We start from the raw sequence: 12,431 nt of genomic DNA, 5'->3' as shown, positions 1-12,431 counted from the left end.
TCACTTTTGGCAGTAGGACACAATGCTGCATTGTGACAGAATGCAATGTTGACAGATATGCTGTACTGTAAATCAGTCACATTTTTCTCTTGTGAGACGAAATAGCAAATGTGGAAAGAACACAAACTAAGCAGGTGAAGGCTAGATATAAAACACTGTACTCAGAGAGACTACATGATGGTAGCCAACGTAATACACAGTTATCAGAGTTAAGAATCTGTATAACAAACACAAAAGGTGGCAGTTAGGGACAGGTGAACCAGTCCAGTGAATATTAGAATTGCCACATAAGGTAAATGATGCTGAATTAACCACCCTGGAGATAGAGGTCCTACACAGAACAGGTACAGTAGGGACAACAGTAGTACATGCTTCCCATACTAATCTCCTGTAATGTGTCTGTCCTGGAGGATGAACATTAGTGGGAATGCAGGCTTTATGGCCCATTCATTCCTTTGTCTCTGACAAGACTGCCAACAAGAGTGCCAATTGTGATGGCGGTTTCTGTGATGTGCCTACTGGGAACTGAGACCAGCCAACTCATTTCACATCCTCCATGACACAGCCATCCAAATGTTACAATATTTAGTCACTGCTAACCCTGGACTGCATCTAAATAGGTCACCTAGAAATGAAAACCTAAAAGACTGGATATGGGGCATGGAGGTTATCTACTCCCCTCCCCTCCCCATTGTTCATTCTTGTAATGGAGTAGAAAGAGACAGAGGATTTCAAAGGAGGATTTCAAAGCGTAGTTTCTCGCTAGGCACCCATTTGAGCCCCCTCCTATCTTGTCTAACCAAATAAAGGTAGGGAGAGGCTCACTACCCCCCAAATAACCTAGGGCTCATCCTTGCACATACTTCTTCATTCTGAAAGGACTAGATTCCCTCAACTTCACCATGCATAGTCCCATCAAAGTACCTACTTGTGTGGCTTGCACAAACACAGCATCAACCTGAAGGGCTGAGAGGGCTGGCAATCTCCACCAGGGATCCAGTAAACACTACACACACTGTGCGCCTACAGTTGGGAGGATGGCTTGGGAAACAGCAGTACCACCACTCGCAGGAGATAGGGCCACCTGCTATGGCAGTCACCATGGGACAAACTGACTAACAGGGACTTACGCTTCAGTGACATCCTAGGACATTCCATGTTTAGAATCCAGTTTATCCAACCCAGATGAGAACTGTTAGAGTGAGTCAAGAGGCCACTGCAGGTGGAAATAGACCAGGAAAGTGTTAATTCAAGCTGTCTGATACCCTAGGATAGAGGTTCTTAACAGGTCTCAGTGACCTTGCGATGGAGAGGGTGGGGGGGGGAGAGAAATAGTCATTCCACTCACTTCTAGGCTGGATGGAAAAAGCAGCAATCATAGGCAGAGAGGCAGGTTTCAGGCAGACTGGAAGTACTCAGGCAGAGTCCAGCCCCTGAGAGGCTTTTTGCACCTGTGTAGGAGAGAAAGAGCTTCTAGGCCCCAATGTGAGGGACAACACAACACAGTAGAGCTCTCTCCTAACTCAGAAACCAGGAGTTGTTTGAGGTGCCATGGAAACCAGCACAAAGGGTGATATGATGTGAAGTAACAGGAGAAGGAAAAAGGAGCTGGATTTTGGGTAATAGATGGAAGGGGCAGTCAGTCCCTAGGCTACCAGGTAGTGCTGCACATCACCGTGTAGGTGAACCGGGCTTGCTTGCCAGTCACAGTTAATCTCATTTCCAGGGTCAGCAGGGGCCAAGAGTGCAGCAGATGTTGGGTCCTGAGGAGAAAGGTTCAGTACTTGGGCCCCCTCTCTACCTGGTCTTTCTGGAGCTGGGAATGCTGCAGAGGAAGAGAGACTTTGGATACCCAGTCTCTTGTTGCTCAGGCAGGCAAGGAACCCTGCTAGAGCAGTAATGGAGACATGGGCTCAATGGGGGGAGGGACAGCTCAGTGGTTTGAGCATTGGCCTGCTAAACCCAGGGTTGTGAGTTCAATCCTTGAGGGGGCCACTTAGGGATCTGGGGCAAAAAAATCAGTACTTGGTCCTGCTAGTGAAGGCAGGGGGCTGACTCGATGACCTTTCGGGGTCCCTTCCAGCTCTATGAGATAGATAGGTATATCTATCTTGCTGATCACCTAGGCCAATGAGGGCCAGGAGTCAGACCGGGCCAAAGTGCTCAGTCCCCTAGGGGACAGCGCAAACTACCCTAAGCAATGGCCTACCTCTCCAGCTGATTAGGGAGCAATAGGGTCTGAAAGGAGTTAGGAGGGAGTCCTCTTTATTCAAAAGGATGATGTGGGGTGGAAGGTAGGAGGAAAATGATGGAAAATCCTAAAGTCTTCAGACAGAGTGAATGGAAATTCTTTGTCGTAGAAAATGTCTGGAAGGTCAAAGCTGTTTCTATTGTTCCTTGGCACATTACCAACTTAATTAAATAGGACACACTCAGGGAGTTTAGGCCCAAAGTTGAGTTATGGATTTAAACAAAAAAAGTAACATGGATAGAAATGTTTCATTAAATTAATTAAATTAAAAAGTAAAATAGTTTTTTGTGGAGCCAGAGAGAGAAGATGGATTTAACCATTCCTGTTCCTACTGGAAACCCATCACACAACAGTATTGCATGCAAGAGAAACCGACAGTGAATCTGAATCCAGTCTAAATTCAGTGTCCAAGCTGAGCTATGTGCAAGTCGTACTGCAAAACCAACACCACAAAGAGGAAAAATATATATGAATGTTTTAAATTCTTTCAGATCTAATAATCGAATGTGGTGTTGGTAACCCAGGTAAGGCCAATAATATCACTGATTTGTTAAACACCACATGCTCAGATCTGTGAAAGGTCACAGAAGATGACTCAGTTCAACTCCAAGGAGCTTCCAGTCTAAATAGATGAGAAAGTGTGTGTGTGTGTGTGTGTGTGTGTGTGTGTGTGTGTGTGTGTGTGTGTGTGTGTGTGTGTGTGTGTGTGTGTGTGTGAGAGAGAGAGAGAGAGAGAGAGAGAGAATCTTGACAATGTACTTTAAAAAAAAAAACACCTTTTGTATTTCTTTCTTAGAAAACAGCTGACATTCCTTTCATTTTTCTGATTTCTCTGGGTCTGCTGCATTAGTTACCCTTCCTGGTGCAGTTTGAGTTCACGCTTGAGATCAGGTTGCCTGTGTAACTGACAGATTTGGGTGGTGAAACCTCCAGCATCATGAGACTTCAAAAGCAAATCACCTCCCTAGGTTTTTGTTGCTAGTGGTTTCTTACTTGTCCTTGAACAGAGTGAATTTGAACTCATCTTGGAGTGGATGTATCATAGCCTTGCAATACCTATGAAGTTCAACAAGAAATTGGGGATGGGAGGGAGGTTAAGTGATTTCCCCTTGATTTGCAGTAGATTTTAAAACAAATCTTCCAGATTTTCTGTAGTTCTTCTTCAGTCAATACATCTGTGCAAAGGAAAATATATGCTTGTAGCATGGCCACATTTGCCAGCAGGCACACACAAGGGAGACCACAAACTGCAGCAGCACTTCATTACAAGGCAGCATGCACAATGCCAGCTGGCGGGGGAAGGGGGGACGGGAGTGGGGGGAAGAGAGAGAGAGAGCACAAGAGAAGGTGGAGGAGAATGAGCAAAAGCAATCTAGAACTGTAGGCTAGGGCCAGCTTTATCATTTACGGGGCACAAAACCACCCCACAGGTGCGCCAGTATGCAGGGCCTCCCCTACTCTTGTTCTACCACCAGGAGAGGTGGAGAAGAGAATCTGGCCCCAGATGTTCCTTTCCCTCATACAGTAGGGCCACAGAAAGAATTAGGGCTGGCCCTTGAGATGCAAAGCTTAGCTGGACTAGGGATGCCCCAGAAGCACAAGGACCAAAGTGGGTGTTTGCTTTGTGTCACAGACTGGTGCACTGGACATGGACATGTTACAACAACAACAGCATTTGCTTCACAACTTGCGCCTATCTCTGTGGGCAGATGGCTTGGTGAGTTAACATTCCCGCTAGGAAACCATACATGCCATATGCAGAGGCAGCGCCCACTGAGATCAGCCAGGGCTTTAATTTGCCCCCCATGAGGGGATTGAAAAGCCTCCTTGCTTTCGCTGAGAACCTGACTGAGGAGATGGGACCCCAAACATACCATCCAACTGCTAGAATAAGTATCCCAACACATGCCAAACTCTGTCTCCCAATTTGAAAGACTGGGCTTCCAAAAAGCTAGCTGTTTGGAGATGAAGTTAAAATCATGAGAACAGCAGACACACAGACACTCATCTGACTTACAATATCCCATTACATGGGCACCTGAGGGAATCCTTCACAGAAGATATTTCCCTCAGAGTCAAGTGGAATGTCCAGAATACTGAATATTTACTGGGCTGGAAAATAGCCATGCTGAAAAATATCCTGTGAACTAAGGTTGGTTTTTCCATGTTCTCATCTAAAATGTGGGACAATGCCCCAGATTTTAGCTGCAGAAGGGGCGAACAGGCTTGGGCTTTTAAATGAGAGAGAAATGCAATCAAGTGCAGGAATATTTTTCATTATACCCTTTTACAGAACAGATGGCACAGGCCAAGCCATACCCTCTGGGCATGCTCCAGGGAGCGCAATGCAATGTTTGTCTCACTAGAGATCTCAGACTGTGTCAGTGCCACCATTTCGCTCAGGGATTTGGGTCAAAAGGCTCCACGGTCATATCTGTTTTTTGTCTCAAAGACCATAAAGGATAAACAGTGGGGTGGCTGGCATACAACACAGAGCCTTCCCAAGCACTTCCAGGTCGCTGATTTACACTGGCACATTTACAGACTGAACCTTTCTAATCCAATTAAAATCTCATCTCAGCCGTCAATACAAATGTGGTCTGTTCTATTTTAGTGTTTCAGAGAACATGCATTAGCCTGGAACTGTGGGTGAACCAGGTCTCCCGGGCAAATCCTGCAATCTACCAGCCTAGTTTCTATCACAGGCAACCACATTCAGAAATCCTTTGCTATTGTCTCTCTACCTACCTAGGAACTCATACAACCTCCCTCACCGTAGTATCTGAGCACCTTCCAAAATTAAGCAACACTTCCTTATCCTTCTGAAAGAGAGCACTTTTCTCCCACAACTAAGTCCTCAGAAAATTACGGTTCTAATAATATCAAGAAATGCACAGAAATGGATTTCATTTATTTAGATTTCAATGGTTTATTTTAAAAAAAGAAATACATGCCCATTTCAGGCTCTGGGCATATGTACAAATGGTACTATACACACACACACACACACACATATATATATATACACACACACACACACACCGTAGTGGGGCAGTTGCCCCACTTTGGCAGAGGAGGGGTTAATAGCAGCCCTTGGAGCAGCTGCGCAGAACCCAGCCAATCAGAGAAGGGCAGAAAGGCAGCCAATCAGGGCCAGGCTGAGCCCTATATAAAGGCTGCAAAGCAGAAGAGACAGGATTCTCTCCCTCACCAGCAAGGGAGGAGGACTGGCTCCCAGGGATAGCACCTTAGATTGAGCAGCGCTGGGCAGGCTCAGGGGAGCAGAGGGAAAGCTCCAGCCTGATACCTGCTAGGCTGAGGCCCCTGAAAGAAAGGGCTGAGAAGGTGCAAGGGCCAGAGGGAAGTGGCCCAGGGAGTGCGAGCAGTAGAGGGGAGAGAAGGAGGGCAGGACATGGCTGCCGCCAGAGGGTCTCTGGGCCGGGACCCAGAGTAGTGGATGGGCCTGGGTCCCTCCCCCCTTACACTGCACCTGGCCGTGGAGGAGCATGGCCCGATACAGACTGTGGCTTGCCCCTGAGACAAAGGGCTAGACTTTGGGGCTGCAATTGGCCACGAGGGCAGGTGCAGACTGAGGACTACTGACACCCCCCCAGAAGGGGACAGAACCGAGTAGGGCACAGCCGGAGGGCTGTGTCCAGAAGAGGACTCCGCAAGCCAGGGAGCAACGCAGGTCCAGACAGCACAGCAGAGCAGACAACGGGTGAGACACCACCTGCAGAGGGTGCTCCACAGCTGAACAGAGCTAATTCCTGGTGCAACCAGCAGGAGGCGCTGCAGTGGTGAATCTTCAGCCATTACACACACATACTCTGTCTGTGTGTGTGTGTGTGTGTGTGTGTGTGTGGATGGCACTAAGGCTGTTTATGGGCCGATTTGTCATGGTATGAATCCTCTTCGCTCTAAGGATGGAACCACACTTCTGAAGGACAACGAAGCCATCAATTCTCGCTGGAAAGAACATTTTTAAGATCTCCTTAACCGTAATTCTATAATTGCAGATGAAGTCCTTGAGCAAATTCCTCAATGACCATTTAGGGATGAGCTCAGAGACCCTCCCAATTTGTATGAGGTACACAATGCCACCAAGCAGATGAACAACAACAAAGCAGCCAGGGCTGGCTCCAGGGTTTTGGTCGCCCCAAGCAGCAAAAAAAAAAAAAAAAAAAAAAAGCCACGATTGTGATCTGCGGCGGCAATTCGGCGGAAGGTCCTTCACTCCGAGCGGGAGTGAGGGACCGTCCACCGAATTGCCGCCGAATAGCTGGACGTGCCGCCCCTCTCCGGAGCAGCCGCCCCAAGCACCTGTTTGCCAGGCTGGTGCCTGGAGCCGGCCCTGAAAGCAGCAGGTCTAGATGGGATCCCCGCTGAAATCTTTAAAGACGGTGGCCCAGAGCTAATTCAACCGCTTTACCTGCTTATCCTTAAAATCTGGATAGGAGGAGATATCCAGTGAAATGAGGAATGCCCTGATTATCCCCTTTCTTCAAAAGGGTGACAAAGTGGACTGTGGAAATCATCATGGGATCTCCCTCCTAGCCATTGCAGGCAAAGTTCTGGCGCAGATCCTTGCAACCCGCCTTCTGCACTTGTCAGAAGAAATTTTACCGGAGTCACAGAGTGGTTTCTGACCATGTTGTGGAACTGCAGATATGATCTTCACAGCATGGCAGCTGCAAGAAAAGTGTCAGGAGCAAAACCAACCACTGTACAAGGCTTTTATTGATCTAATTAAAGCCTTTGATTCAGTGAATCACCATGCCCTCTGGACCGTACTTTCTAAGATTGGATGTCCTGATAAATACATCAATGTCCTAAAATTGCTTCATGATAACATGAAAGCGACTGTTCTGAGCAGCACTAGCTCCAAGAGTGAACCTTCCAAAGTGCAAACAGGAGTCAAACAGGGCTGTATCATTGCTCCAACCACATTTGCAGTTTTTATTGCTGTCATTTTTTTACCTAATTGCTGGGAAGTTTACAGATGGCGTTAAAATCATTTACAGAATGGATGGGAAGCTGGTCAGGCTTAGCAGGCTGAAAGCCAAAAGTAAGATTTCCACAACATCTATTGTGGAACTTCAGTATGCTGATGATAACACAATCTTTGTCCTCTCTAAGAAAGTTCTTCAAACTATCTTGAATGTGTTTGCCGATGCTTACATATGTCTTGGTTTCACTCTTAATATCAAGAAGACTAAAGTGCTCTATCAGCCCTCTCCAAATGAGGTATTACATGCCCTATCTATCAAAATCAATGGAGTGGCACTGGAGAATGTTGATCTACCTTGGATGTCATCTTTCATCCAAGGCAGATATTGATGCAGAAATTCAACATCGCCTGAACTGTGCCAATGTAGCTTTTTTTCATTTACGGAACAGGGTTTTTTGAAGATCACGACATTCGAACAGACACCAAGCTTCTTGTTTATCAAGCTGTTATTTTCCCAACACTGTTGTCCAAGTTTTGGACCCATACAACCTATAGACATGACTTGAAAGTCCTTGAGAGGCACCATCAACGCTGCCTTCATAAGATTCTGAAGATCAAATGGGAAGACAGGCGCCCCAATATTAGCGTTCTGGAAGAGGCAAAGACCACCAGTATCAAGGCAATTCTGCTGGACTAGTCACATTGTCCAGATGCCAGCCATTGCCTCCCAAAATAGGTCCTGTTCGCTCAGCTGAAAGAAGGGTACTGTAACGTGGGTGGACAGTGGAAGCGTTATAAAGACTTGCTGAAGGACAACCTAAAAAAGTGTAACTGACACTGACACTTGGGAGACACTTGCCCTGGATCGCTTAAAATGGAGTGAAATCCTACATGATGGTCCCCTGCATTTTGAACTTGCTTGCTGACAAGCTGAAGAGGACAAGAGATGCAGGAGGAAAGAGAGACTGGTCTCCAGTCATGGTCAACAGCCTCCTGCTGAGCCTGAAAACATCTGCCCTCATTGTAACCGAACTTTTGGTTCAAAGATTGGCCTTATTAGCCACCTGAGGACCCATAACTCCCACGGAAGATGATCATACTTGGTAACGAGTGATCGCCCATCATTATATCTATATCGTGTATACACACAGTCTCCTCCCAGAAACGTTTCCTCCCCACCAGGAAAAACCTGGCAGAGCATCATAGACCCTGCAGTGGGACTTGAAGGTCAGCAGATTCAGGTTCTGGCAAACCAAGGTGGATAGCAAACACTTCAGGGACCTCCCATGGGGAAAATAGCTCCAGTGCTTTGGTTGACTTCAGCCATCATAATATGACATTGATAGAAAGATAGGCTGAGCTAGCCAGGACCAGCCATTTAAAGATTTGTAGGTGAAAAATTAACACAATAAATTGCACCCAGAAATAAACTGCAGCTGATGTAGATCACAGGGCATTAGTGTAATGTGCTCCCATAAGAAACACCAATCAGCAAGCAGGCTGCCATATTCCGTGTCATCTGCAGTTTCCAATAGACTAAAGGGTAACCTCATATAAAGCACATTATAGTAACCCAGTCTCAAGCTGAGAAAGGCCTGGGTCAGTGTGGCGATATCCACATCCAAAGGAAAAGGTTGCAACCTTCTGACTAACCATATATGATGCAAAAAGATCTTGGCCACTGCAGCTGTTTGGTCATCCTGAAGCAGCTGGAGATCCTTTTTGCCAACTATTTGACAATCAGGCATGTAACTCCAATTGAGGGAGCCAGTATCTTCTTTGCCAATACTACTGACTTCCCCCACCCCACCAGCATAACCTAAGTGTTATCTGTAGTCACACACATCTCACCCTTATCTAAACCCCAGTCTTGCCCAGACACCGGATAAGCTGGTCAACTGCATCGCATGGGTCCCGCTGGGTGTCCTCTTCCTACTGTAGACACTGTGACAGATCCAGACCAGTGGGGTACAGGAGTCTGGTAGAGGGCAAATATACTGGTCACTGGATGAGTAGTTTTCTGTTCCCTGAGTGACCAGAGCAGGGGCTGCACTAGAGTAATCAGGAACCTGCTAGAACCAGTTAAGGCAGGCAGGCTAATTAGGACACCTGGAGCCAATTAAGAAGAAGCTGCTAGAATCAATTAAGGCAGGCTAATCAGGGCACCTGGGTTTTAAAAAGGAGCTCACTTCAGTTTGTGGTGCGAGTCGGAGGAGCTGGGAGCAAGAGGCGCAAGGAGCTGAGAGCGAGAGGGTGTGTTGCTGGAGGACTGAGGAGCACAAGCGTTATCAGACACCAGGAGGAAGGTCCTGTGGTGAGAATAAGGAAGGTGTTTGGAGGAGGCCATGGGGAAGTAGCCCAGGGAGTTGTAGCTGTCATGCAGCTGTTACAGGAGGCACTATAGACAGCTGCAGTCCACAGGGCCCTGGGCTGGAACCCGGAGTAGAGGGCGGGCCCGGGTTCCCCCCGAACCTCCCAATTGACCTGGACTGTGGGTTCTTCCAGAGGGGAAGGTCTCTGGGCTGTTCCCCAACCCACATGGTGAATCTCTGAGGCAAGAAAATCCGCCAATAAGCGCAGAACCCACCAAGATAGAGGAGGAACTTTGTCACAACACCATAATATATATAGTCTCCATCTCCCCCCAGTGGCCTCACATACATGCTGAACAGGAGGGGGGAGGGGAAAGGAGTGGCCATGAAGAATGGAATCCTCCAGCACACTACATTAGAGGAACCTTGGAGCAACTGAGAAATTGCTCAATACTGCCCCTTGTTTTCAACTGAAAAACTCCTTCCATTCCTGCTAAAACCTACAACTGTGTCAACACCACCTCGTGACCAAAGGTATCAAAGGCAGCTGACAGATGCAACAAAATCGCCATGGTTACTTGTCAGTGATTTCCTGCTGGTGACAGATGAGAAACAAATACTATCTCCATTCCATACATCGGTCAAAACCCCAAATCTCCTGGTGTACTCTCTAACAGTGCATTTTATCCCAAAGGCAGCCATAGGAAATTGATCTCTGGAGCAATGATCAGGGATCAAAGTACTGATGCCATAATAGCCAGATTTAGGGTTGGGAAGCAATTTCTCCCAGGGCATATTGGTAGGGCTATCTGCCTAACCCTGTAAGAAAGAATCACTGTTGGTAGTGATTTAATCCCATTCATACCTGAAATATTATTGGTGTCCAAATAATTGTCCATCTTTTCCCTTGGAATCTTAGCAAAGAACTATTCAAGGCAGCAGTTACACAGCCTTCTATTCAAGAGTGATTAACTAAACCCTACCACAACATAGGGAAGTAGTCTACACAACTCACTGGAGGTTTTTCCCAGGTCCCAACAAGTTATGATTCCTTATCATCATGTGTGGTTTGCATCATCACAGCACTTTAGAGCCCCAGTCATGGGCCAGGACCCCATTGTGCTAGGTGCCACACAAAACACAGAACAAAAAGAGTCCCTGCCCCAAAGAACTTACATTACCCCACAGGAAAACTTTCCCACACCCTGTAAAACATAAGGTCAATGGCAGAAACTCACCACAAGTTCAGAGAACCTAGCATTGAGCTCCTCTGCTGGTGGGATTGGGACAGAGAACTCCAGGAACTGGAGGGGGTTATTATCCTTGAGGTTGATTTCAGGGAGGTCGCTTCCCCCGAAGCAGCAAAGAAACCCCAAAGCATGACGATTCCTTTTCCGGGGAGCCATGGTCATGGTTTGAGATGCTATCTACTGATCATGATCTGCAGAGAAGACAGGAAGAGAAGCCATTAAATGACAATCTGCACCATCCAGCACAGGTTATTTGTGGTTATCATCGCCATCAGTGTAACAGGCAGAGAACAGACTGATCTGTCATGCTAAGGAGCAAAAAAAAAAAAAAAAAGAGCCATCTAGATGGACTGGTTAGTCAAGGCTTAATACATCACCACCACCACCTCCCATGGCTATATAGCATCTTGCATCCCAAAGGTTCCCAAAAGGTTTGACAGAGCTAGGCTGGGACTTTCAAAGCAGTCAGGATTCACTTAAGTCTGCTCCAATCAAAATCGGTGGGAGTTTTAACACTGACTTGAATTGGAGAGGAGTTAGGCCAACGATAAGCCCTTTGGAAAATTCCACTCAAACTGACACGCACAGCTGCTCAATTCACCCACAGCTGACACAAAACCCCTCTGGGACAGAATGCAACAGTTTTTACCCCACACAGCAGACACCAATGATGGAGGACATGGAAAGAGCAGAACACAATATTGCACAACAGTTTAGGACAGGAAGTGCCAAAGAATACTGAAGCAGTTGAAACGGCAGGGGACAATGCAGGCTAGCTAACCAGGAGCACAGGGTGCAGCAAAGGACTTGGGGGTTGGGGGAGTCTTTTAGTTTTGGTGGCTAAAAAAAACCCTCTGGAAACCTTGAGAGTCCTGGAGGGGGCTGGGGTAAAAAATCATCAGGCAGAATCACTGCTTAAAGACTGCTGCACGCTCCCCCACAGCGACAGAGGTGGCTCTGCATAGGACTACTGTTCGAGAACTGCTACTTTAAGCAGGGCAATAATGGGAGCCACTTCAAACAAAATTGTAACTAGAATACTCAAAATGTTTCATTCCAAGTGAGGTTGTTTTAAACAACTGCCCTCCCCCCCCCCCCCCCAAAAAAAATTGAAAATGTTCATGTTTTCAGAATTTTCCAGTTGTTTTTGGCAAAAACCCCATTACTGGAATTTTTTTTTACAAAAATTGGTTTGTCAGAGTGGGTCCTTCTTGGTCAGGACTAAGGCATATTAGTTGTGAGGGAAGCTTGCAGTGCTGCTGCTCATGCTAAATCTGCTCTGGGGATAGACAGGGGACTCCAGTCTCCGACAGTTCTGGGGCCCTCAATTCAGCAAGTTCCATCAGAATTACACTCAGGCCTTGGCTACACTCGCGGATTCACAGCGCTGCGCGAGTGTAGTCGCGCCGCCAGCGCTGCGAGAGCTCTCTCGCAGCGCTGCAAGTACTCCACCTCTCCGAGGGGAATAGCTTGCAGCGCTGCGAGGGAGCGTGCAGCGCTGCAGGCGCTAATTACACTGGCGCTTTACAGCGCTGCACTCGCTGCGCTCAGGGGGGGTGTTTTTTCACACCCCTGAGCGCAGCAAGTGCAGCGCTGTGAATTGCCAGCGTAGCCAAGGCCTCAATGATGAAGAAACAAGGAATAGTAACTGACATTAACAGTCATAG

The 12,431-nt window shown here is 47.2% G+C and overlaps 1 protein-coding gene across 3 annotated transcripts in view; it reads right to left on the bottom strand.

Moving 5' to 3' along the window:
- The window catches only part of DAAM2 (dishevelled associated activator of morphogenesis 2), a 147,017-nt gene extending 136,097 nt beyond the window's left edge, over positions 1-10,920 (bottom strand). For all 3 annotated transcript variants that reach the window (XM_065401898.1, XM_065401899.1, XM_065401900.1), the window contains exon 1: positions 10,753-10,920. In XM_065401898.1, the coding sequence (XP_065257970.1) occupies positions 10,753-10,920 (168 nt within the window). The remainder of the gene's footprint in view (positions 1-10,752) is intronic.
- Between the last annotated feature and the right edge of the window lie 1,511 nt (positions 10,921-12,431).

This window comes from Emys orbicularis, chromosome 3 (assembly GCF_028017835.1).
Source record: "Emys orbicularis isolate rEmyOrb1 chromosome 3, rEmyOrb1.hap1, whole genome shotgun sequence".
NCBI lineage: Eukaryota > Metazoa > Chordata > Testudines > Emydidae > Emys > Emys orbicularis.
Note: the sequence above shows the minus strand (reverse complement) of the source record. Positions and strands in the feature narration are given on the sequence as shown.